General features: G+C 37.4%; 2 protein-coding genes and 1 pseudogene across 2 annotated transcripts; all 3 read right to left on the bottom strand.

The window, feature by feature from the left end:
- Positions 1 to 5431: 5431 nt before the first annotated feature.
- On the bottom strand, positions 5432 to 7070 carry LOC104752308 (EP1-like glycoprotein 3). The gene has a single exon (XM_087493389.1). It carries the CDS (start codon positions 6886 to 6888, stop codon positions 5563 to 5565), a length of 1326 nt encoding a protein of 441 aa, XP_087349515.1. The 5' UTR covers positions 6889 to 7070; the 3' UTR covers positions 5432 to 5562.
- Positions 7071 to 9517: 2447 nt separating this feature from the next.
- LOC109129578 (EP1-like glycoprotein 4) lies at positions 9518 to 10908 on the bottom strand (annotated as a pseudogene).
- Positions 10909 to 22542: 11634 nt separating this feature from the next.
- On the bottom strand, positions 22543 to 23458 carry LOC104752309 (protein SHOU4-like). Its single transcript, XM_087489819.1, has 2 exons — positions 23247 to 23458; positions 22543 to 23153 (listed from the first exon to the last, which is right to left on the bottom strand). The coding sequence occupies exons 1-2, from the start codon at positions 23261 to 23263 to the stop codon at positions 22961 to 22963; spliced, it is 210 nt and encodes a 69-aa protein (XP_087345945.1). The 5' UTR covers positions 23264 to 23458; the 3' UTR covers positions 22543 to 22960.
- Between the last annotated feature and the right edge of the window lie 1598 nt (positions 23459 to 25056).

Here is a 25056-nt window from a genome sequence, read left to right on the forward strand (position 1 = left end):
AAAAACTATTTAAAAGGACAGGATATACGAATAAACTCGTATGGGAGGAGTTTATTATCATCTTTCATCTTAGAGTGAGTACACATCACAGAAACAGAGTGGTGAAGACACAGGACAAATCATACCTCACCAGCTATAGCCAATCTTAAATAAAACAATCTGTATGTAGTAAAAGAGGTGTATGCGAAGTAACCAGAAACACAAAATTGTATGCAATCAATCCATCCCTTCAACACGAAAAATTTCTCCAAATAAATAACAAAAGAAAAAACAGCCAGAGAGGTGACTGTAACTGTAATTTACATGAACCCTAAGATCTTTTAAGCAACATGATTAATCACATGATAGAATTATAAAGGAGAGTTAGCGGAGTACCTCCTCCATTCGTTGTAGTAGAGATTCCATTCCTTGATGAACAGCTTCCTGAAGTCCTGATCTCTTCTAGTTAGGTCCTAGGATAGAGCAAACGCGTGACAAAGATCCATCAACGTTCGATAAAAGCATACTGCACAATCTGAAATAACAGAATGAGAAGTAAATTGTATGGACAAATGATGCCACGATGCAATATAGAAACCATAAGCTAGAAAAAAGGAAACTAGCAGGGAGCAATCAAAGAGAAGAAGAAGTAATTCATAGAAGAGACCAAGAGATCAAGTTGTCACCAAGGAATACACAATATCCGGATGTAGAACGACGAGTGTCGGAGCAGCCAGCCCAGTCCGCGTCAGAGTAGGCAACCAGACGATCAACAGAGGAACGATAGAGATGAAGACCATGTGTTAATGAGCCCTTGACGTACCGCAAGATTCGCTTCAAGGCATTGTAATGAGCCTCCCTAGGATCATGCATATGAAGACAGACTTGCTGAACGGCATACGCGATGTCCGGGCGTGTGAATGTAAGGTATTGAAGCGCACCAGCGAGGCTACGGTACAATGTCGGATCAGAGACCGGAGGACCAGCATCCGCCGGTAGCTTTGCATTCGTATCCACCGGAGTGAGGCAAGAACTGCAATTAGTCATGGAGGCGCGAGCCACAATCTCAGTTGCATACTGGCGTTGATTCAAGAACAGACCCGTCTTAGTTCGTGATACCGCTATGCCAAGGAAGAAGTGAAGCTGACCAAGATCAGTCATCTCAAATTCGGAGTGCAACGAGGAGATGATGGAGTTGAGGAGACGAGTAGACGAGGCCGTAAGAACGATATCGTCAACATAAAGCAAGAGGTAGGCCAACTCCTTATTACAAGAGTAGATGAAGAGAGATTGGTCACATTTGCTTTGTGTGAAGCCGATCTTCTTGGCATATGTAGCAAACCGATGGTACCAAGCTCGGGGAGCTTGTTTAAGGCCATACAGTGACTTGCGTAACAAGCAAACGTGATTTGGCTTTGTAGGATCGACAAATCCAGGCGGTTGATGCATGTAAACCGTTTCCTCGAGATCACCATTTAGAAATGCATTCTTAACGTCAAGTTGATGAAGCGGCCAATCCTTAGACACTGCAACGCCAAGTACGGCGCGGATCGTAGCAGGCTTGACGACAGGACTGAAAGTTTCATCACAATCCACTCCCACCTGTTGTGACCGACCATTAGCAACCAAGCGGGCTTTGTATCGAGCAAGGTTTCCGTTGGCATCATACTTATGCCTGAAAAGCCATAAACATCGAACAATGTTAGTAGCAACCGGACGCGGAACAAGGTCCCACGTTCTAGCTTTAATTTGAGCCCTATACTCCGAGGTCATGGCTGGGTTCCAATTTGGATCTTTAGCAGCCTGGACATGAGAGAAAGGAAGGGGAGATAAAGTTGAAACGTTAAGATTGAGGCGATGAATGGGCTTGGTGATGCCATGTTTGCTACGGGTTGTCATAGAATGAGTGGGAGGTGGATTATTTGGCTCAACGTTTGATTGCGGAGGTAGGTTGTTTGGTGCAGTGTTTGGTTGCGGAGGTGTAGGAGTTTGCGGAGGTAGTAGAGGAACTAGCCTTGGAATCGGAGGAGGAGGAGAGGATGGGACGTGATTTGTTTGTGGAAATGGTTTCGGAGAGAAGGAAAGATGAGAAAAGGGAAAAACAGTTTCATCAAAAATGACGTGACGAGAAAAGATGATCTTACGAGAAGAGAGATCGAGGCAACGATAGCCCCGATGATCATGTGGATAGCCAAGAAAAATGCAAGCTGTAGAACGAGGAGCAAGTTTGTGCGTTGTGACGGGTAGGAGATTAGGATAACACAGACACCCAAAAACACGAAGATGAGAGTAAGATACTGGTTTGTGGTGTAAGCGAGAGAATGGAACCTCATTGTTGATAGTAGAAGAAGGAACGATGTTTAACAGATATACTGCCGTATGAAGTGCCTCCACCCAAAATGTCATTGGTAAGGACGCCTGGACTAGCAAGGTACGAACAACATTGTTGATGGTGCGTAGCATTCGTTCCGCCTTGCCGTTTTGTTGTGATGTGTGAGGACATGAGAGTCGAATATGGTGCCTTCAGACGCCAAGAAATCGAGCATGGCCCGGTTGGTAAACTCCCCACCGTTGTCACATTGGAGAGCTTTGATGGAGCAACGAAATTGGGTTTTGACATATGCGGCAAAATGTAAATATCTGCTAAACACGTCACTTTTTCTTTTTAAAGGATAAACCCAAACAAACTGTGAGAAATGATCAAGTAAAAGCAAATAGTATTTTATTCCACTAGAACTTGAAACAGGTGAGGTCCATAAATCAGAGTGAATTAAATCAAAAGCAGAGGAAACACTAGAAGTAGAAGAAACAAAAGGGAGTCGTGTATGTTTGCCGAGTTGGCAAGCATGACACAATGTGGAATCCTTATTACTAGAAATAAAAGAAGACGAGGAAGCTAAACGACAAAGAGAGGCATCATGAAGGTGACCCAATCGCTTGTGCCAAATTGCGCCGGAGGTGAGTGCAAGTGGCATAGTGTGACCGGCGGGTTGTGTCACCGGATAGAGAGGACCAGAACTATTGCACCGGAGCAGGGGAAGTCGGGTTGGAAGGTCCTTAACAGAGAAACCAAAAGGGTCAAATTCAACGGTACAATTATTATCAGTGACAAACCGTCGTACCGAAATCAAGTTTTTGATAATAGAGGGACAAACAAGAACATTGTGTAAAGATAGAGGACGAGAGGAGGAAGGGATACTACCAAGACCCATTTTAGTAACAGGAGCTAAAGCACCATTGCCAACCTTAATCAGAGGAAGAGGACTCAAATTAAAGGTAGAACGTAGATTACCTTGCTGCTGCGTGACATGGCTGGTGGCACCAGTGTCCATAACCCAGGCTGGATCAAACGGGTCCTGCAGGCTCATTGTGTTGAACGCATGAGAGAGAGCAGTGGGGATCTGATCGCTAGGAGGAGTAGAGGACACCGATTGGGTAAGATGTGACTCGCCATGTTGTCTAGGAGGTGGTCCAAGGAGGCTGCCGGAGTGGTGAAGTTGAGGCTGATGGTGTTGTGGCAACGATGTGTAGGACGGTCCATGGTAGTAGTTGTGTTGTGGAGATGGGTGGGGAGGATACCCGTACGGATACGGATACGGAGCACTGTACGGCCAAGATGGTAGAGGTGGTGGAGTGGACCACGAGTTGTTGCCATTGTTGTTGTAACGACCACCGCGGGAGCGATTGTTGTTGTTGTTGAACCGTCCGCCACGTCCTCTGCCACGCCCGCCACGGTTGTTATTGTTGCTGTTGCTATTGTAGCGTTGTGGTGAATCAGATGCCGTGTAGAGCACGTCAGAGGCGGATTGATGATGCGGATTGGAGGGATTAGGGCGGATCAGCTTCTTGAGGCGTTCTTCCTCCATGATCAGCATGGATCGAGCAGTGGAGAAGGAGGGGAAGGGGCTTTTGTGTTTGATCACATTGATGATGGAATCAAACTTGTCATTGAGGCCATTAAGCATATGCATAACAAGGATCCATTCGGGGACCGGGGAGTCCACGTTGGCAAGGAGGTCGGAGAGGGTCTTGAGTTTCTTACAGTACTCGTGAATGGAGAGATCGCCAACTGAGAGATTGCGTAACTCATTGTCAAGCTGCAGAGCACGTGCTTCCTTGTTGTCACGGAACAGGTTCTCGATGGACAGCCACAAATCACGCGCCGTGCATTTGGTTTTGAGGACAGTGTCAAGAATGGATTCAGAAATGGTTCCGTAAATCCACATCTTGACAAGGCCATCATGTTCCTTCCACAATGCTGGATCGGTTGAGGGTTGTGGTGAGGAGCCATCGAGGTGGCCCAAGATGCTAAAAGTGAGACAATGAGTTTCGAACAACTCTCTCCAGGTATCGTAGTTGAGTTTATCCATGTCAAGGACGATAGGGATGTAGGCACGAATCTGAGAAATGCCAAATGGTTTGTCATTTTTGGGAGGAAGTGTGGTGGCCATGATAAGAGAAGAAGAGAATATAAGTTAAAGAAGAGAAGAGAAACAGGGGATGTCGAAAACAGAGTAGAACAGAGTAGGGAGAAGGAAGAAGAAGAACAAGAGAGCGGAACAGGATCGATAGCGGCGTAAACCCGAAAGAAATTTATGAGATTTTAGGGTTTAGGCCCTCTGATACCATGTAAGATTATGTAATCTCCGTAAGGAGTCTGTGATATTAATGTCACAATATATAATGTGTACAAGAGTATCTTAACTACCGAAGATACCGAATATATCATATACAACAGAAGAGATACAGATATAATCAAATCTATGCTAACATTTATATATAGATAAGGTATACGACGGTCAGGATTTGATTACCTATTTCCTTTTTGTTTTAACCGTTAGATTCTTTTTTTTTTTTTTTAACATCTACCGTTAGATTCATCTATCTATTTCTTTTTTTTTCTATTTCTCTATTTTTCTTTTCCTATTAATCTATTAGATTTTTTTGCTATTTCCTTTTTTGTTATAGTGGCCAGCCCAACTAGAAGATAATTTCAAAAATGTTTGGGCCTTCCTATCCGAATCTTTTCACACTCGTATTTTCAACGGTCCAGATTAAATTTACAATGTCGGTAGTCAAACAACTTTGACTCTGCTGTCCACCTGGCGTTTTATAACTTTATTTCCTTTTCCTTTATTTGGTAATTTTTTAACACACAACAGTCAGAGATTCATGTAAGCTACTGTATATCTTTTCTTTTTTTTAAGTATATTGAAATAATGGATTTGATTACTTACTTTGAGAAAAATAAGAAACACAAATTATTTACTAGTTTATTTCATATATAATGTGAAAATAGGAAAAAAAAGAAATAATATAAATCATTATTTAATACTAAATATTTTAATTTCGGGAAAAAAAATAAAAAATAAATAATAATAATAATAATACATGGCATGTGGGGGGTACTGACAAAGCATCGTGCTTTGTGAATGTACTAGATACGTACGTATATCAGAGATTGATCCACTTCACTTTATTACGATGTAGCTTGAGAATCAGTACACCATTTTAAAAAAAAAAAGATAAACAAACGAAATTTGACATTACTAAACCACAACAATTTCATATGACTTTCACACCTCAAAGAGTTGACTTTTTGTTAGCATTCGGAGCTTTGACATAGGCAACCAACGAAGAATCTCCGGTTCTAGTCAATGTCTTGAGCTCGTAGCCCAACCAACACCTCGAACTCTTCCTATTGTAGAAAAACCCTAAACACTTACAATCTCTCGTACACTTGTCCCCACACGCACTCTCCGTTGCCGATGATCCACCGTTAAATTTTGTCATAAAACTATCAGCTCCTTCGATCTTGAAGTAGTGAAATGTCTTGGGATCACAACTCGCGAGACTCGGAGTTTTACAAGTCTCATCCCAACCAAGAAGCCCTTTGTCGGTAGGACAAGCGTTACACTGACCTTTCTTACACAACCCGAACCCCAAACAATGCTCAGGGATCCTACACTCGTCGTTACCGTCAGTGTCGTCGTTGGTAAACGCCGTGTATGTCACGTCCCAAGCAGTCGCAGTCGCTGCAGTGCTGTAACTCCAAACTCTGATGTTTCCGTCCGATTCTAACCGAAGAAAACTCAACGTCGCGTTGTGTTTCGGCCGCGAGAGGAACGTCGAAACGTTGAATTGAGAACCAGAGTCCACACCCTCCATGTGTAGACCCCACGTAGTGTCGGAATCCTCCACGGCTCCGAACGTCATCGACTGTAATTGTGTAATCTTGGTGAAGAATTCGTATTCATAATAAGCGATTGGTTTCGGAGTTTTGTTTGTCGTGTAGTACAAGACTAGCTTCTTGGTTTCCATGACGAGACTGTACGGTCCGTTTGCGTTGACCGATGGAGACAGTCTGCTTACGAGCTTGGTCCGACCGTTGCGTTTCAAAGACTGTCCGACGAGAAGCGTGTCGGTAGGAGAGTCAAAGCTCTGCCATACAAATTTTCCATTGGAGTCGTATATTACCATATTGCCATTCTCCAAGATTTTAATCCCCACGACGCCTTTGTTAGCTGTGTTCGTTTGCCATACCACGCGACCATCGGCTTCGGCAAGTACAAGGTTTCCGTCTTCTCCAAAAGTCAACGTCGCGTTTTCTTTGACCGGTGAGCCTCTGTTTGCTTCCCAGACCCATCTCAGAGTAGATTCTTGGGCTCTGTTTCCGATCCTAAGAGCGAGAGTGTATGCGTTTGAGGTTGTGTTGTAGAAACAGAGACGGAAGTTGTCGCTGAAGGGGACGAAGCCACGTACGTCGGGGTTGTATTCGATCGGACTGTAATCGGTGTATCCTCCTTCGTTGACCACTCGGAATTGATCGTCGACGGGAACTTTGGCTTGTGCTCCGATCAAAATGTTGGAGAGAGTGAAGCAGAGAGCTAATGTGATTGAGTAATTCATTTTGTTATATGTGTATGTTTGATGGATATTGATTTGTTTTGGGTAACCAGAGAGACCTTCTATATATAGGAGCCAAGGAAGTCTTTGCTTTAATAATATTTTTGAGAGTATTTTAAACGACTTTTTTTGGTCTTTGTTTCCCTATAATCTACTGGTTTTGCTGGTTTTGTTTCGAAGTTTTTTTCTTCTTTTTGAATGTTTTCGAACATATTAGAAAGAGCTTATCTTAATCTCAATGCTAAGCCGTGTACGATTAGATTAGCAAAATCCAGTCAATGATTACAGTTTGTTATTTATTCCCATATTAATACAAATTGATGACCTACAAAATTATTATTATCAGAAGTATGATATGTTTCTCTACAAAGCTAGTTAATACTACTTTTTAGTTATATTTTATTATACTTTCTTGCACTGCACATCAACATTAGTGAAATAAATACGAAAATGGTACTAGTCTACTAGAGCTGCGTATTGAATCGAACAAAATGAATCACGCGTTTGAATTAGGACCGCCCGACCAACCACTTTTTATTATGATTGAGCCCCACCGCGAAGATGCTCATACTCGATTATATCGTCTCGTTGGGTTAATCTTAATTATTTATTGACTCACGTCGCATTCACATAGATTATAGATAGAATTCGATATGATTCAAATAAATGCAACTTGATATAGTTATCTAAAGATAATTAAGGTTAATAGTTAATTGTCTTTCTGATATAAATCTGTACTATTCTGACCACTTGGTTAATTAATAAATCTGAAGGTGTTAACAAAAATAAACGGACAATGGATAAAGAATTAAATACTGTATATGTAATGGTCCAGATAGGATCTTTGGTGTTCATGTGTGTCCCAATACCCGGCGGCTTGCCAGGTGTGTGGGGTAACAGGGTCTTACTCGACGGCTATATATTTTTGTTTTAAATTATTTTTAGCAACATTTTATTCTGGGTCCATGTGCCAACTTGTATTTAGCATATCCCATAAAAGTATAATTAATGACGTAAGTAACAAAAACATTAAGTTTTTAAGTAGATGATAATTTGTTAAGCTTAAGTTGCTAATTAGATGAAAAACAATATTCCCAAAAGAGTTTCTCTTTTTTTTGTTCTGAAAATTTGTGGGGATTCCAAAAAAAAGTTTGACTCATGAAAATGAATTTTAACATGTGATTTTGTTTTAAATATTTATACGATGCTAGGTAAATTAGCTAAGACAAGTTAATCACAGCTCACAACGTACGTAAAGCTCTTAAGATTATCGCATTGAATAGATAGCGTAGAAAGGAAATTATCTACTAAATATATCCACATAGACATAACGCATATTATCATAGGAACAAAAAAAACCGTTAAAAATACTATTTTTTGTTAGACTGCTTACATGCGAGAGTATTACGACACAGATACAATAATACCGACCAACTGTTATGAGAAAATAAAAATATATATTCATTGCGCAGCCTGACTAACATGCCAATCAAAACCAACCCATATTATTTACCATTTCCACCGACAAAACAATTACAAAAGCCTATAATCAATCACATACTAAAGCGTGAGGACGAGATAAGCCGCCTCTTTAGAGAGGCATCACTTGAGAACCAAACCACCCCAAAAAGGCATTGTCTGGAGATGAGATCTAGAAACTAATTAACTCATAGCTATGCATGTGTATCTACTTAAGCTCCAATTGTACCAATGTTTCATAGTAACAAATGTTTATGGGCATGCTCGATATATAACAACAATTTGTCACAGTACCAACCCATCAACAACCAGATGTTGGAGTCCACGTCATACTAATTAAAACCGACTCTTTGGTTCCAAACGCTAGATTTTTGTACTAAAATTTTGTATTGATAGACACTATTTCTCTGGTTTGGGCTTTACTTTGTACCATCCATTTAATTAGACTAAATCAATTGACAAAAAGAAAGAAAAATGAAGAATAGCGCTAACTGCTAAGTATACTGTACCTTTTGTTCCATAGTTAACTTTTTTTTGTTTGATTCAAAAGTTCAATAATTGATTACGTTTTCAAAAGTAATGCAATCGAAAGCGTTTGCTTGACACGGATAAACTACAAATAACACCTGGCAGATTTTCAAGTTGACTTTAAAAATAAAGAGCTAACAATGGAAACGATGTAAAGTTTTAAAACTCTGCATGATATTTAAAAGGCTATATAATTAATTAAAGACATTATGTATATGTAATATCTCTACTTTATATATGTAATAAACTGGCAGAAGACCGTCTCTGTTAAGGTGACGCCGCGTCAAGGCGTCGTAGCACGCATCTTATTAAGTAATCATATTTCGCTATTAAATTTAATTCACTGTAATAATCAATTGAAATTTCAAATTTCATTATTGCTTGTTCTGAGAAACAAAGTGTTTATGTGCACGTAAGTTCTACTGCATCACTGACTAATGAAGCATAATATTTTATGATGATACTAAATCTGAAAACATTTGAATTGTAGATAATAATGAGTTTCACTTAATTTTATTACGATGTAGCTTAAGCATCAACACAGGCTATTAAAAAAGGTAAGATAAACCAGTAGCAATAATTTATTAGAAAAAGAGATGAAACAAACGACAAACGTAGCCTTATTATTCGTCAAAACGACTCACAAAAACATTAGTTAATTTAGACTTCAAATGGCAAGAGCTGACTTCTTGCTAGCATTAGGAGCCTTGACATAGGCAACCAGCGAAGAATCTCCGGTTTTGGTCAATGTCTTGAGCTCGTAGCCCAACCAACACCTCGAACTCTTCCTATTGTAGAAAAACCCTAAACATTTGCAATCTCTCGTACACTTGTCCCCACAAGCACTCTCCGTCGTCGATGATCCACCGTTATACTTCGTCATGAAACTATCAGCTCCTTCGATCTTGAAATAATGAAATGTCTTGGGATCGCAACTAGCAAGACTCGGAGTCTTACAAGTCTCGTCCCAACCAAGAAGACCTATGTCGCTAGGACAAGCGTTACACTGACCTTTCTTACACAGACCAAACCCTAAACAATGCTCAGGGATCCTTCGTCGTTACCATCAGTGTCGACGTTAGTAAACGCCGTGTATGTCACGTCCCAAGCAGTCGCAGTCGCTGCGGTGCTGTAACTCCAAACTCTGATGTTTCCATCTGACTCTAACCGAAGAAAACTCAACGTCGCGTTGTGTTTTGGCCGCGAGAGGAACGTCGAAACGTTGAATTGAGAACCAGAGTCCACGCCCTCCATGTGTAGACCCCACGTAGTGTCGGAATCCTCCACGGCTCCGAACGTCATAGACTGTAATTGTGTTATCTTGGTGAGAAATTCGTATTCATAATAAGCGACTGGTTTCGGGGTTTTGTTTGTCGTGTAGTACAAGACTAGCTTCTTGGCTTCCATGACGAGACTGTACGGTCCGTTTGCGTTGACCGATGGAGACAGTCTGCTTACGAGCTTGTTCTGACCATTGACTTTCAAAGACTGCCCGACGAGAAGCGTGTCTGTCGGAGAGTCAAAGCTCTGCCATACGAATTTTCCATTGGAATCGTATATTACCATATTGCCATTCTCCAAGATTTTGATCCCCACGACGCCTTTGTTAGCTGTGTTCGTTTGCCATACCACGCGACCATCGGCTTCGGCAAGTACAAGATTTCCATCTTCGCCGAATGTCAACGTCGCGTTTTCTTTGACCGGTGAGCCTCTGTTTGCTTCCCAGACCCATCTCAGAGTGGATTCTTGGGCTCTGTTTCCGATTCTAAGAGCGAGAGTGTATGCGTTCGGGGTTGTGTTGTAGAAACAGAGACGGAAGTTGTCGCTGAAGGGGACGAAGCCACGTACGTCGGGGTTGTATTCGATCGGACTGTAATCGGTGTAGCCTCCTTCGTTGACCACTCGGAATTGATCGTCGACGGGAACTTTGGCTTGTGCTCCGATCAAAGTGATTGAGAGAGTGAAGCAGAGAGCTAATGTGACTGAGAATTCCATTTTTTTGTTATATGTGTTTGATGGATATTGGTGTGTTTTGGGTATACAGAGTGAGCTTCTTTTTATAGGAGGAGCCAAAGGAAAACCTCGTCACTTTAGTGGGTGTGTGATAAATTATTGATTCTATTCGGTGTAAAGTGAAGTGAAACAAACTTGTATACAAAATTGAAATAACTTGTACAATAATCCATTGATTCTTTTGGGTATAGAGTGAAAACATTCATTTAAAAGCCACTTTATAAGTTATAACATATGACTCATACAAAGTGAGTCATTATTTATTATACTCCTTTCTGTTTCAAAATATAAGATGTTTTAGAGAAATTGTTTGTTTCATAATATAGGATGTTTTCAAGTTTCTATGCAACTTTTAGATTAGTTTAATATTTTATATTATGCAGTATTGTTTATGATTGGTTGAATTTGTTAAAAGTAAAGACTTCTTAATCTGCGTGCTTTAGTTAAAACATCATATATTTTGAAACGGAGGGAGTACTTCTTTTGTCAGGTTTTAGTTTTGACTATACTTGCATAATATATATTAGAGTATGTGGAAAGGGTACTGAACCCAAAGATATCGCACATTCAGATAGGGTCGACGTACACATTTTAAATTACGAGCCACCGGGAATATGCTCTTGGTCGTCCCGTTGGATTTGTTTTAATTATTTAGCTACTCATTGAAGATATTGTGATGACTGAGTTTATAAGATGCAAAGAATTGAAAAGTCAATCATTAATGGAGAGATTGAAGCTGGTTTTAAAAAGAGCATGGATTATAAAACTTAATCACCAAGGGAGAGATTGAAGATGTTGTGTTGATTGAAGTTTAATAAGGCTTAGAACATGTCATGGATTCTCTACTAAAACAAGACAAAACTGACACAGAGGCTGATGCATTACATGATATAAATGCTGGAAGAATTGACACAGAAGATGAAGTATTACTTCACAAAGAGAATGAGGTATTACTTAATACAAATGATTATCACTAAGCAGAAAAGAGAAGGTGTTGAATCAAAAACCTTGCAGTTAGATATATCAGAGGATGTATCAAACGTCTGAAGCAGTTCTTGTACTAGTCCAACATTAATACATGAAGTAGTACAAGAAGTAGTACAAGAAGCTGAATTGAAGAGTTTGAGTACATAAGCTTAAGGCCGACTTGGACAAGCCAAGTGGCGGTTGTTGAGCTGGATGAACATCTTGAATGGAAGATTCAAGATGGGATCATGGAGATAAACTTTCCTATTTGTTGTATAATAGAAAATTCCTATTTGTTGTATAATAGAAATATTGTCAATCCTAGGGGTTGTGCAATTGTTAATCTCCCAATTCTTATTTGTTGTATAATAGGAAAGTTGTCAATCCTAGGGATTGGGCAATTGATATAAATACCAAGAGGGCACTTCATGAATACTTGCGTGCTTCAAGGTATTCTCAAGAGATGCACACAAGATGTGTGGTGTTGCCCCATCAATAAGATAGAGAGATCTTTTGATGGTTTATTCATCTAGAAAAGAATGATTCGATATCATAGCAATTGTAATTACAATCTTGTTCTAGTGGATTTGTTCTGGACTAGGTCCCAGGATGTAGGAAAAACCGAACCCCGTTAACAAAGCTTGTGTGTCTTATTTACTTTATGCACATACAATCTCGAAGTCGATCATACACATACTTGAACATATAGACTTAACCACAAATATGCGTTTTCAATTGGTATCAGAACGGAGCTCGTTAGAGATAAGCTCTTGTTTCAGGTATGGTCCTGGATTTATGGCTAGCAAAAAATCGAAAGTATATGAGAAGGACGAGTATTCACGAAGACAAAGATATAAAGAAATAGTTTTTGGAGAGAGGCGTAAGAAGTATTGAGTTGACCGGAAATGTTAGAATATGCGTTTCCTGAAAAGATAACAATCATGGCTATGGCCGGTGTTGTCGACCTTAATTGGGAAGTAAAGAAATATCTACGTTATGAATATTTGCTGGGTTTCCATGGAAGAAAGAGAAAACCTGATTCAATAAAAAGCAAAATATTGATGGGTGGTTCATCAAATAGAGGTTCTCTGGTTGTTAGAAATCCGAGTTAGGTCTCGGAGAGATTGGAGCGAAAAAGAAAATTCACCAATTTGGTTCTAAAATCAAATCGTAGAGGTAAAAAAAAAAGGAGGAAGAAGCAAAAAGGTCGATTCTGTGAAAGTTAAGGCTGAGAATCTCACATATCAATCAAATTGAAGAGGTTTTTGTGATAGTGAAGCTCGCAAGAGAAGTTGATTTCTGATTGATGGTGGTAATCACTTTCCTAAATTTGTGTTTGAAAGGAAGTTAAACAAAAGATTGATGCAACTGTGGGCAGAATACATAAAGAGAGAGAGGATATGTGAGCAGCATTAAAGGGAAAAGAAGTTTTTTTAATTGGAAAGACATGTCGTAAAGTTGCAGGGAAGTTCAGAACTTCAGATTATGTTCTAGAGAGAAGCTGAGTTAATTTCGGGATTGATCATTCAAGTTGAAAAACCAAGTTGGGTGTTTTTGAATTGAATCTGTGCAAGAGTTTGCAAGAACTCTGGAATATCATACAAAGCTTTGCAGAAGAAAGATTATCTGGTGGAAGAATTCCGGTTTATTACGGTCTCGAAGCAAGCTTTTAAGGTCACCTGACAAGAGATTGAAATCTATAAAGATTGTTGATACATCCAGGAAAGAAGAAATCAGAAGCAATAATCTTAATTGTCAACTTGTAAATTCATGATTCGTGACAAGAGAGACCACGACGGAAAGAGCTGTCCAATTTGAAATTTGGATAAAGATCTGGTTTCGAGCTTGGAAGCCAGAGAAAATCATAGAGAGAGGCTCACTTTTCTGTCACTATCTTTGCTAGTTGATAAGATGAGAAAGAGGATGTTGTTGCTAGCTCACACTGGCAAAGAAATAAACTGCAGGAATTCCATTGGTGAGCTTGTTGCGTTTTGTAGCAAAGAAGATCTTGTAGGTATGCCAACAAAATTTCCCGTGGTTTTCAATTTGAGTAGTGGAAAATCGGCCAAAAGAAGGAGATGGGCATGTTAGTCATGCTGAAGCAGATCTACGAGATCAAGATGATGACAGTAGTCCATGTTTCTATGATGTTCTATTATAGACAAATGAAGCCTATTAGAGTTACAAAGCAAGTGGAGTTGTATGATGTCATCAGTCAACATCCGGACTTTATCAACACCATGTTGCTTCCTTAGTGAAGGATGGTCTCATTCTAAAGGGTTTGGGGACGGATCTTCTCTATGAGAAAACTAAGGTCATCTCAGATTTTAATCAAAGTTTTTAAAAGAAGATGAAGTCATGAACTGATTTGATACAATTATGAGATCAGAATGTTGTCTACAAACTCACAATCTGAAGACAACTAGAAGAAAGTTTAAATTGTGGGTTTGGTGACTTTGATAATTTCAGTTTCTGAATTTCTAATTCGATATGATAGAATCATGGAGTCAAAGATGTCTTTAAGAATGGGGAAGAAGAGGATCAGTTTTGGAGAAGATTTTGTATAGACTCAAGTACAACAATCACCGGAAAGAGCAAGCTTTTACCATTGCAAGAGGTTGGCTATTCAAGTAAAGCAAAGAGGAACCATGTACATGAAATCCAGGAATAATGAAAAAAGAAACATGATGCATCTCTAAATCAAAGAAAGTAGCTCAGAGGAAGAATGATGAAAAGAAAAAAAAGTTTCAAGTTCAAGACAGTTTTTCAGTTTCTTGGTTCGTTTCTTCTTCTTCGTTTGCGTTGGCTACAGACCTTGGATTTGAGCTCTGAAAGTTGTTATAGAAAGTTTAAAGCGAGATCTTTCCAATGAAATAAATGTTATCTAGTGATTCTATGTGGATTGACGGGAAATTTCTCTCAAAGTTAGCGACTTGCAGGCTACATTATTCCTGACCTATCAAGAGAAATCGGCTATAACTCTCAAACCATAAACCCAAATCCCTTTTTTCCTGTGATTTCATGTGACTAGTGTGGATGTTGTCACCAAGTTTCATGATTTTCTGGGTTGTATTGCTATTCCATTTATGCTCTGCATCAAGACTGTATCAAGATAGATTGAAAAAATTGGCTTTAGTACAAGTTGATGGAGTCCCTGCAGCTCAAAGAATAATATATTTTTCTTTAGATGGACTCTCTCATGTAGTTTGTGGCTCTACGACTTGTGTTTCTCCAAAGGTTTAGTTAAGAAAAGGTTTGGTGAAAGATTATATCAGAGAGAAGGAGAAGATTAATGTAATAAAATGGTATTTAATGTTGCTTTTAGAACTTATGCCATTGGGAATGACTGCACAATGAAATAGGTGTCAGTGACTTAAGGTTCTTGGATGAAGTCACTAGTAGACAGCCTAGTTAACACAACACTTGTGGTGAGCTAGAGGGTAATGGGAAAGATCTTAACTTGAAGAAGTAGAGCTAAGGTTATCAGGCACAAAGATATTTGAATAGCTCTAGTTCTCTGTGAAGTCATCATCACTAGAAGCTTGCCGATACAAGGATCATCTGTTTTATGGAAATTATTTGAAGTCTCAATTGATAGTCACTGGTTTTAGAGAAGTTGGTCGGGATCAATCTGTGCTCAGAGTTTGAGTAACTCATATTAAGCATAATGTGGTTAGTGTAAGTGAATTGGTTAAAGTTATGTGGCTGGTAACAAGAACAACTTTTGGATTCACTACATGAGAATGGAGAAGTTATCAAGGGTTGTGATCAAGCATTGTTATGGAAGTTCTCTTGGTGCAAAGGAGAGATGTATGTGACTGCGGTTACAAAAGATTCCTAGAAAAGCAAGAAAGATATTGTGCTTTATTGGGCTTAAACAAGATCTCTGATTATGTAATGAAGAAGATGTCACAAAGCTAGAGTTTTCTTCAGAATATGATTAGGAAAATATAGTGTAGTTAACATCATCAAAAGAGAGGAGGTTTTTTTTTTTTTTTTTTTTTTTTTTCTGAGAAAGAGAACAAATATCTGTTTCAAGATAGCAACTTCAAGAGAGGGTTTGGAGATCCCAAAGTAATCTGATCATGCTGAAATTTTGTGAGGCGCTTTGTGGTATTACGGACTTGAGATTCAACGGTTGGATTGAAGTTTTGACGGTTGAATTGCTTTTTATTCAAGCATCTTCAGTCTGTTCCGGAATCAGTTTATTCGAAGTTTCAGATTTGACCAATTCCAGTGGTGACATCAAAAAGAGGACCAAATGAACTCAGAATGGGATAAAATTTGGCAGAGATACTGTAGACATGTCGAACTAGATTCTGGTAAAAGAGAACTGGATTTGGAGTCCATGAACATAGTTGAATGATAATATTGCAGAACAGTTGATTCAGAGTCTTATGCACCAAAGGATTTCTAAGAAGAATGCTGAAAAGCGTTTTTGGAGAAGGCTTTGAGACAGAGTGATCAAAAATGAGACTAAGAGAGAGGTTGAGACATAAAACTTTCTATACCAAGGCATGTTGATTGAGAAGTTGTCATGGGAAGAAAAGTTCAGTCAAAGGGTTTTAAAGAGATTTTGCTAGAAGAAAACAAGCTTGGCTCATGGTGTGAAGAATTTTCAAGTGGAGTTAGGAGTAACACTTTGGAAAGGAAAGAGTTGTTATGTATGTGGTATTTTTTCAAGTGGAGTTAGGAGTAACACTAGATATGTTGCTACCACAAGGAGAAAGAGACTTTCAATATTGGAAAGCAAATTGAAGAAAAAAAGAAACTTAAATCTAAATCGATTATGAGGTGGAGATGTTTATATCACAATTTCAAGGAGTATTCAAGGTTGCGCATGAGAAGGGATCATCTCAGGTTACCCAATTTCTTATGAATAATGGTTCATGCAAATAAGTAGAGTACTCAAGGCTGAGAAGTGATGAGCAACACAACAGAAGATAGTTGCAGGGTTACAGAGATTGTTTAACAGCGAGTATAATGCAAGACTAGTTAAGATGTTGTGCAAAGCTGAAACACTTAAGGTGAGTCAAATTGATATGTTGGTTGTTTTTAACTTAGTTGGCACTCAAGCTGGGGGAGAAGAGAATGTAAAGTCTGTTGTGAGCTAAGAGCAAATATTATGGGGGAGCTCTACTAGTGGTTAGAGATTAAAAATGTGATTGAGTATCAAACTAAGTTAAAAAGGGGGAGAATGAGGATGTTTGATCTTTCAAGACACATTGCATGATGTACCATAAAATCAGAGATTGAAGGAGATTGAAAAGTCAGTCATCAAGGGAGAGATTGAAGATATTGTGATGACTAAGATGCAAAGAATTGAAAAGTCAATCATTAAGGGAGAGATTGAAGCTGGTTTTAAAAGGAGCATGGATTATAAAACTCAATCACCAAGGGAGAGATTGAAGATGTTGTGTTGATTGAAGTTTTATAAGGCTTAGAACATGTTATGAATTCTCTACTAAAACAAGACAAAACTGACACAGAGGCTGATGCATTACATGATAGAAATGCCGGAAGAATTGACACAGAAGATGAAGTATTACTTCACAAAGAGAATGAGGTATTACTTAATACAAATGATTATCACAAAGCAGAAAAGAGAAGGTGTTGAATCAAGAACCTTGCAGTTAGATATATGAGAGGATGTATCAAATGTCTGAAGCAGTTCTTGTACTAGTCCGACATTAATACAGTTGTAGTACAAGAAGCTGAATTGAAGAGTTTGAGTACAGAAGCTTAAGGCCGACTTGGACAAGCCAAGTGGCGGTTGTTGAGCTGGATGAACATCTTGAATGGAAGATTCAAGATGGGATCATGGAGAGAAACTTTCCTATTTGTTGTATAATAGGAAATTCCTATTTGTTGTATAATAGGAATATTGTCAATCCTAGGGGTTGTGCAATTGTTAATCTCCCAATTCCTATTTGTTGTATAATAGGAAAGTTGTCAACCCTAGGGATTGGGCAATTGATATAAATATCAAGAGGGCGCTTCATGAAGACTTGCGCGCTTCAAATTAATCTCAAGAGATGCACACAAGATGTGTGGTGTCGCCCCATTCAAATTATTCTCAAGAGATGCACACAAGATGTGTGGTGTCGCCTAATCAATAAGATAGAAAGATCTTTTGATGGTTTATTTATCTAGAAAAGAATGATTCGATATCATAGCAATTGTAATTACAATTTTGTTTTAGTGGATTTATTCTGGACTAGGTCCCGGGTATGTAGGAAAAACCGAATCCCGTTAACAAAGTTTATGTGTCTTATTTACTTTATACACATACAATATCGAAGTCGATCATACACATACTCGAACATATAGACTTAGCCACAAATATGCGTTTTCACTCATATTAGCATTGAGAGATATCATATTAGCATTGAGAGATATAATTCGAAATAATTCAGACACATGCACTTTGAGATAACTATCCTTATATAGTTATATATGTCGACAAAACACAGAATTAATTCTCCTCGTTTATTGTTAGACGACTGTTAATGAAGAATATATCTTTTTATAAAAATGAAGAAAATATCTAAAGAAATTTGAAGATGCTTTACAACAAAATATAAACGGACAATGGATTGAGAGTTCTTTTTCAGGATTTCTTCTCATGTGTATCCCAATACCCGGCGGCTCAACTTTATTAAATTTTTCCTTTTGAGTTTTGGCAACGTTATGTTTCCAATTGTTAATGATTATTTTCAGAGTCCATGTGCCAAGTGCCAACTCGTGTTTAGTATATATAAAAGAACTAGATTTTAATCCGCGGTGTATAATAAAACATTATATTTGTTTTTATAATGAAAAACTAAAATTTTTTAAACATTATATATGTTTAGTGTTTAAGATTGTATAATTGTATTTTAAGTGTTAATTCTAAAATTTGACCACATGTATATTGCTGACATGACAAAGCAACTATTAAGTTTTATTTATAATAATGTTACATTTTTACCGTATTGAATTTTTTATGGCTCTAAAAATTTATATTTTTAGTGTTTTTAGATTTAACCCGTGAAAGAACTATTTTTACATTATTATATTTTAAAATTTTTTAGTATTTTTAAATTTAACCCATAAGTTTAATGTTTTTTAGATTTAACCCGTAAAAAGATTATATTCATAAAAGTTATTATGCAGTATACCGCAGATAAATTATATTATAAATACTTCTATTTATTAGATTTAATCCATGAAATAATTATTTTATATTTTTTTATCACCATCTTAATAAATATTAAAGATTTTAATTCTTCATATCAAACAGTATAGTTACTATTGAATATTAGAGTTTTTAAAAGAAAAAAATATTGTATATATATTTTTAGCGTATGTTATTAAGTGTTATAAATTTCTAAATATATAAATTAGCTTAGGAAATTATAAACCAAATTGGTATAGACATTTTAGGAATGTAACATATCAATTTTTAGAAATTAGCTAGCGACCCTTTATAAGGTTAATTGTATTTTAAGAAACGACTTCTTGAAAAGCTATTTCACCTTAGCAGCTTTTTTTTATAGTAAATATTTAAACCATAAATAAAGTTTACTTTCGCCGCCTAACAAAAAAAGTTGATACGAGGTTTTGTATTATACAGGATGACACTGATACCAACTAACAATATGAAATATGGAAGTATGACCTAAAGGGCTAAACGGTTTAGCCTAAACCCCAAACATGAATTACCAGGTTAGTTAATCATAGGCAGATTAATAAGTGAATTGGCATTCAATCAGTTGAATTAATAAAGTAGGTTGAAAATATTCTGAAAATACTTTATTGAATAACCAAGTGAACACTACAAGTTACACCCAAGTATCTCGTCACTATAACATAAAAAAAAACAAACAAATTTATAAATCTCATATAAAGAAAATGATTACATGCTTATATTTATACATAACTATTCACTTAAAACTCATTTTTCATCTTTCAATTTAAAATTAAGTTTAATAGCTGGTTTTTTGTTTGCTTCCGGGATCTCCCCAATGTCACCGACTTGTCCAATGACATCTCCTAAACAAATAACAATAATATTCAGTGAATATCATAATGATAGTTGGATCACATAATAAGCAATAGACTAATAGTAACGGATGACAGGATGAAAACAAAGAAATATATACTAACATATGAAACAAAGAAAATATAAGAAGTAAGGGATCACATAAGAAGTAGCAAATAATAACATATATAATAACAATGGAGTAGTGATTTTTTTTTGCGTATTTGTTATGAAAATTGAGAAATGTATTCGGTGATATTGGATGTTGTAAACTGAACATATTTATAGTGTTTAAACTTTAAAGAGATCGTAGGGTATCTTTGCGTGAACATGTAGAAATAATCTTGGTGATCAAGTATACAATATCTTAAAAATATTACAATTTTGGAAGTAGTTATAATATAAGCTAGTAATATAGTACGCCACTGATTATGAGTGTAGGTGTAGTATATCATGTTTCCTTTTCCTATTAAATCTCCATGTGTAGTTAACATATTGATAAGTCGAAGATTTGATGAGGATATTGTAATTATAGTTAGAATATTAAATTATTTGAAGTACTAAAATAATTTAACATTAGAGTAGTGAATTTAACATTAAATAACATAAACAACTAAAATAGAAAGACGGAAGTATGGCTAAAATCCTCATCATAAATAACAAATAAACATGAGATTTTTCTGTATGCCTATTTGAGTTGTTAAGAATATTGCAGAACAATATTTAGTTTCTAAAGGAGATATATACAGAAATAAATGTATTTCTTGCTGACAAAATTATATATTCGCTAAAATTTGATTTTCTTAATTTGGATTATCGTGTTTATGAACGTTATCTTCGTCATAAGTATAATTGAGAATGTAATATTTTGTTTCTCAAAGTCCCTCGATTTACATTCAACTATCATAAAGATGTATTAAAATAAATTTTGAGTATTTATTCTCGATTTCTTAAATGATGATGCCATGTTGTGTATGGCAATAAATATAAATAAATTTGATCGATTAATATAGTTCCATTAATTGAGTTAAGTAGAAATATTATTTTAGGAAAATCTATAGGGGTTAATTAAGTAGAAATGTTATTTTAGGAAAATGTGTAGGGTTAATATTACAAAAAACAAATTAAATAAAATAAAATTCAAGGACATAAACCAAAATATACTTCAAAAATGTTAATATATATAGTACGAGTTAGCGAAAAGTAAAATTTTTATCTGAATACGTATATGATAGTTTATTGAGTTGTTAATATACAAATAAAATTATAGTAAAATGATAAAAGAATATCACGCTTAGAAACTCGAATTCATAAAAATAAGTATACGTCTAGTACAGTACTTTAATACTATTCATATATTCATCATCTCTGTATTCATTATGCAGTATGATTCATACTTTTACTAGACAAAGAAATAAACTTATATATATATATATATATATATATATATTTTTTATAACTCATAACAGGCCCTTAAATAAATATGGGCCTCATACCTAAAAAGGAATTTAATGGACAGAAAGAATAGCCCACCAGAAAATTTTGATAGGCAAATTTGCAATAAACAAAGATTATTGACAAGGAAATCAACCAATATACCATCCTAACATTGACAAGGTCTGTTGGAAATCCTTCCTCTTTTTTTTTATGTTCTTTCCCTTTATTATTCACACAACCAACCAACCAACCAACATGCTCCGGAACTTGTCTATTTGCATGTACAGCTGGGAGGAATATGTCTTGATATCCTGAAGGACAAATGGAGCCCTGCACTACAAATACGAACAGTGCTCTTAAGGTATATGATCTGATTACATTAGATTCTATCCTTCCAAAAACCAATTGTTTCTTAGGCAATCACTGCTTTTCTGATTCTATTGATGGGCGCAATCCTTAAAAAGTATTCAAGCTCTTCTGAGTGCACCAAACCCAGATGATCCACTGTCTGAGAACATTGCTAAGCATTGGAAGAGTAATGAGGCAGAAGCTGTCGAGACAGGTGATTTGATCTGAACTCTGAACTTAGAGTTTAATTCGTTTCAGTACTCCATTTGCTCTTGTTTTCTTTCTAAACCTTATGTTGTTGGCGTCTCTCACATCTTTGTGAACTATATCTGTGCAGCCAAGGAATGGACCCGTCTTTACGCAAGCGGCGCATAAGTTGGAGGGTGAAAAGATCCCTTTCATCCAAATAACATTACATTTGATGAAATCTATCTCAACATCAAAGTTATAAGAAAGCTTATATCTTGCTGGCTCTTCCCCCGCGTACTTACAAAACCGTGTTTTCGTCTCCATTAAGTTGTAATCTCTCTGAATAACTGTATCATTACTTATAGGATCGAGACACGTTTTTCATATTTGAAGTTTGTCAAAGGTTCTTCGAGTCCAAAGTACTCTTTCGCAAGCTCCCCAAATTCCAGGTTTCACCGAAGTCCAAAGGTTGTCGATTTTGTTGGTACAAATTGGCAGTGAAGGTAAGTAAAGTATACAATGAGAGTTAAGAAAAAGTGTTCGTAATTAGCCATTCCGGTTGTTTGAACTTTGGTGTGTTATATGCTATTCATTTGAGCGACGAGGTGTTTCTGTAGTATTTTTGGAGAGACTCGATCTCAGGAAGAATAATAATGAGGAATTAAGAAACACGATTCACATGCAACAGGCTCATTACATTCCAAACGAAGATCATTCAATTATATTAGATCACAAATAAGGTCGAAAAAAGAATAACTAGCAGAGCTTTACAATTACAAACCATCAGGCAAAGAAAAGTGCCCACAACACAAAATTAAGTCATAGAAAAGAAATCCACATCCATCATTATCATCCTAGTGTAATAATAACTTGATATAAAAAATAAGAAATATTAAAGGAAAAGAGAAAAGAAAAAGAAAACACTACCGTAAATCACCAACCGAAGGAATCATCATTAGTAGAGAGCGAAAAGCCACCAACCAAGAACACATTTCAGATTTCATGAAAAATATTGATGAAGCCGAAGTGGAACAGTGAGATTTTCGTCTACCAATCGTGGAAGTTTGAAAAGAAAGACTTACTACTACCGCATCAGACAGGAATTGCATCTACGTTGGACGAATCTTCGCATCTCAATACAATTCCTTCAAGACTTGCAGGGAATGTGCATTTACTCCATTGCCAACCAGCTGCTAATGGTTCTGTCGTTGGAACTATCATCAACACGTTATCGTTTCTCTGAACCACTCCAATCACACTTACTGTGCTTCCTTCTTTGATATACCTGCAAGCGGAAGAAGCATCACAGAGACCAACATAATTTTTAGCAACTCTGTTAATCTTTTATCATTCTTTTCATCAAGTTGTGGTTTCATACCCTTCTTTAAGCCGCATTATTTGATCATCATTGGCTAGATTCCTTTTACCCAAACACCTTACAAAGTCTGGAGAGGCTTGCTCGCTTCCTGGCTTAAAATCGATGACAACAGAATCATCGACGAGAGGTGTTACCTTTGCACCGTTTCCGGTTTTGACCAATGCTCTGAGCCCAGATTGGAAATCAGAAATGTAGAAGTCTACCACATGCCTCTGCAATGTATTGTAGGTGCATCGTTTATGCATTTAGAGACAGTTCAGTGATTTTACGCTGAAAGAGAACATTTTTTCGTGAAATTAAATATCATCAGGCCCCTACTAACCTCTGCTGATCTCAGAACCCATGTGAAACGACGATGTGAAGCACCGGCTGGCTTTGAACCCATCCACGGTACTCATATAGACAAGTAGACGTGTAAACACATCTGGGAACTCTATGGAAGGATGATTCAAGAGGAACATTACCACAGGTGACAACCTTTTTAATTAAAAATAAATAAAAGAATCAGTGTTATAAACATAGTAGGGATAGCAAAACCATGGAAGGAAGAACAAATAATATTTCATCATTTCCCATGACAATGCAGCAGCAAAGACTAGATGCACAAAACCAGTAATTTTTGGGTTAGAGACTTACCCCAGTGACCTTCACGTATTGACCATTTTTGGCAGTTCTAAGATCAGCATCAGGATAACGACCGATGAAATCTATGATACCACGTCTTTCACAAGAAATATTCCAAATGAAAAGTGCAGCAATAACTGTGAACAAGACCGCCACAACAATGAGGAGAACTGCATTGTGAACTGCTCCAAGAATGAAGCCTCCAGCAAGGAATCCCATTACAAATATAAGTATCACCAGCCACAGCACAGGCTTGGGGAAGCTCTCATGCAGGAAAAGTCATCTTCTGGACCAAGGGTAGTTACTGCCTGGTTGTGGACAACGGAAGTCATATTTGTCTTCATCGAACCAGAAATTTTCCTGGGAGCCCCAGATGAATTTAAAGGGCCCGAGGTAATTGGCCCAGATGTTATGAGACCTGTAGTTGGGAGTATAGGAATAGGGCCGGAATTTTGCCTTGTTACACCACCTGATTGCGGACCAGAGGATTTCTTTGATGGCTCCCCGTGCTTAGACAAAGGCCCAGAATTTGTTTTCTTCATTGAATTTGAGCCAGCAGAAGCCAAAGAGCCAGACATACGACCGGTTGCATTAGGAACTGGACCTGATTGCGCACCACTTCTTGAAGAAGTTCCAGTTAAGGGGCCAGACTTCCTTGACTTAGTCCCATCTGTCGGAATGTCAAACATCTTCCCAATTCTCCTGATTTCTTGATATCACCCCCGGTGTATGGCATGGCTACTGAGCTCATTGTTGGAGGCTTTTCTTTGGGTTGCTCTGGCCGACCAGACACAAAGAGCCCATTGCTAAGCTGGTGAGATGCGTATCTTGAACCCATATAAAATTTCTTTTTTTCTTCAGGAAACCTCAAACTGGCTAGAGACTAGATTAGCACCACAAACAATGTACTGAAACGTGAGGATATCAAATCCCTGCGAGAACAAAACAGGAACCCATTCCTATTAGTAAACATGTACTCTCAGAACTTGTGATACACTAATATCACTCGAGATCTACAAAAGTAATTGCTCAACTATTTCCACTAACTTCCAAAAAAAAGGAACCAAATAGTGTCCAAAAAGCCAGGAAAAAATCAAAACCCTAATCACAAACTCTATTAGCCTGATCCCTGAAACACAGCGAGATCTCTGGGATTTAAAAGCAATTTCCATCTCATACACGATTG

Source organism: Camelina sativa, chromosome 16, assembly GCF_030686135.1.
Source record: "Camelina sativa cultivar CO46 ecotype springtype chromosome 16, ASM3068613v1".
In the NCBI taxonomy this organism is placed as follows: domain Eukaryota; kingdom Viridiplantae; phylum Streptophyta; class Magnoliopsida; order Brassicales; family Brassicaceae; genus Camelina; species Camelina sativa.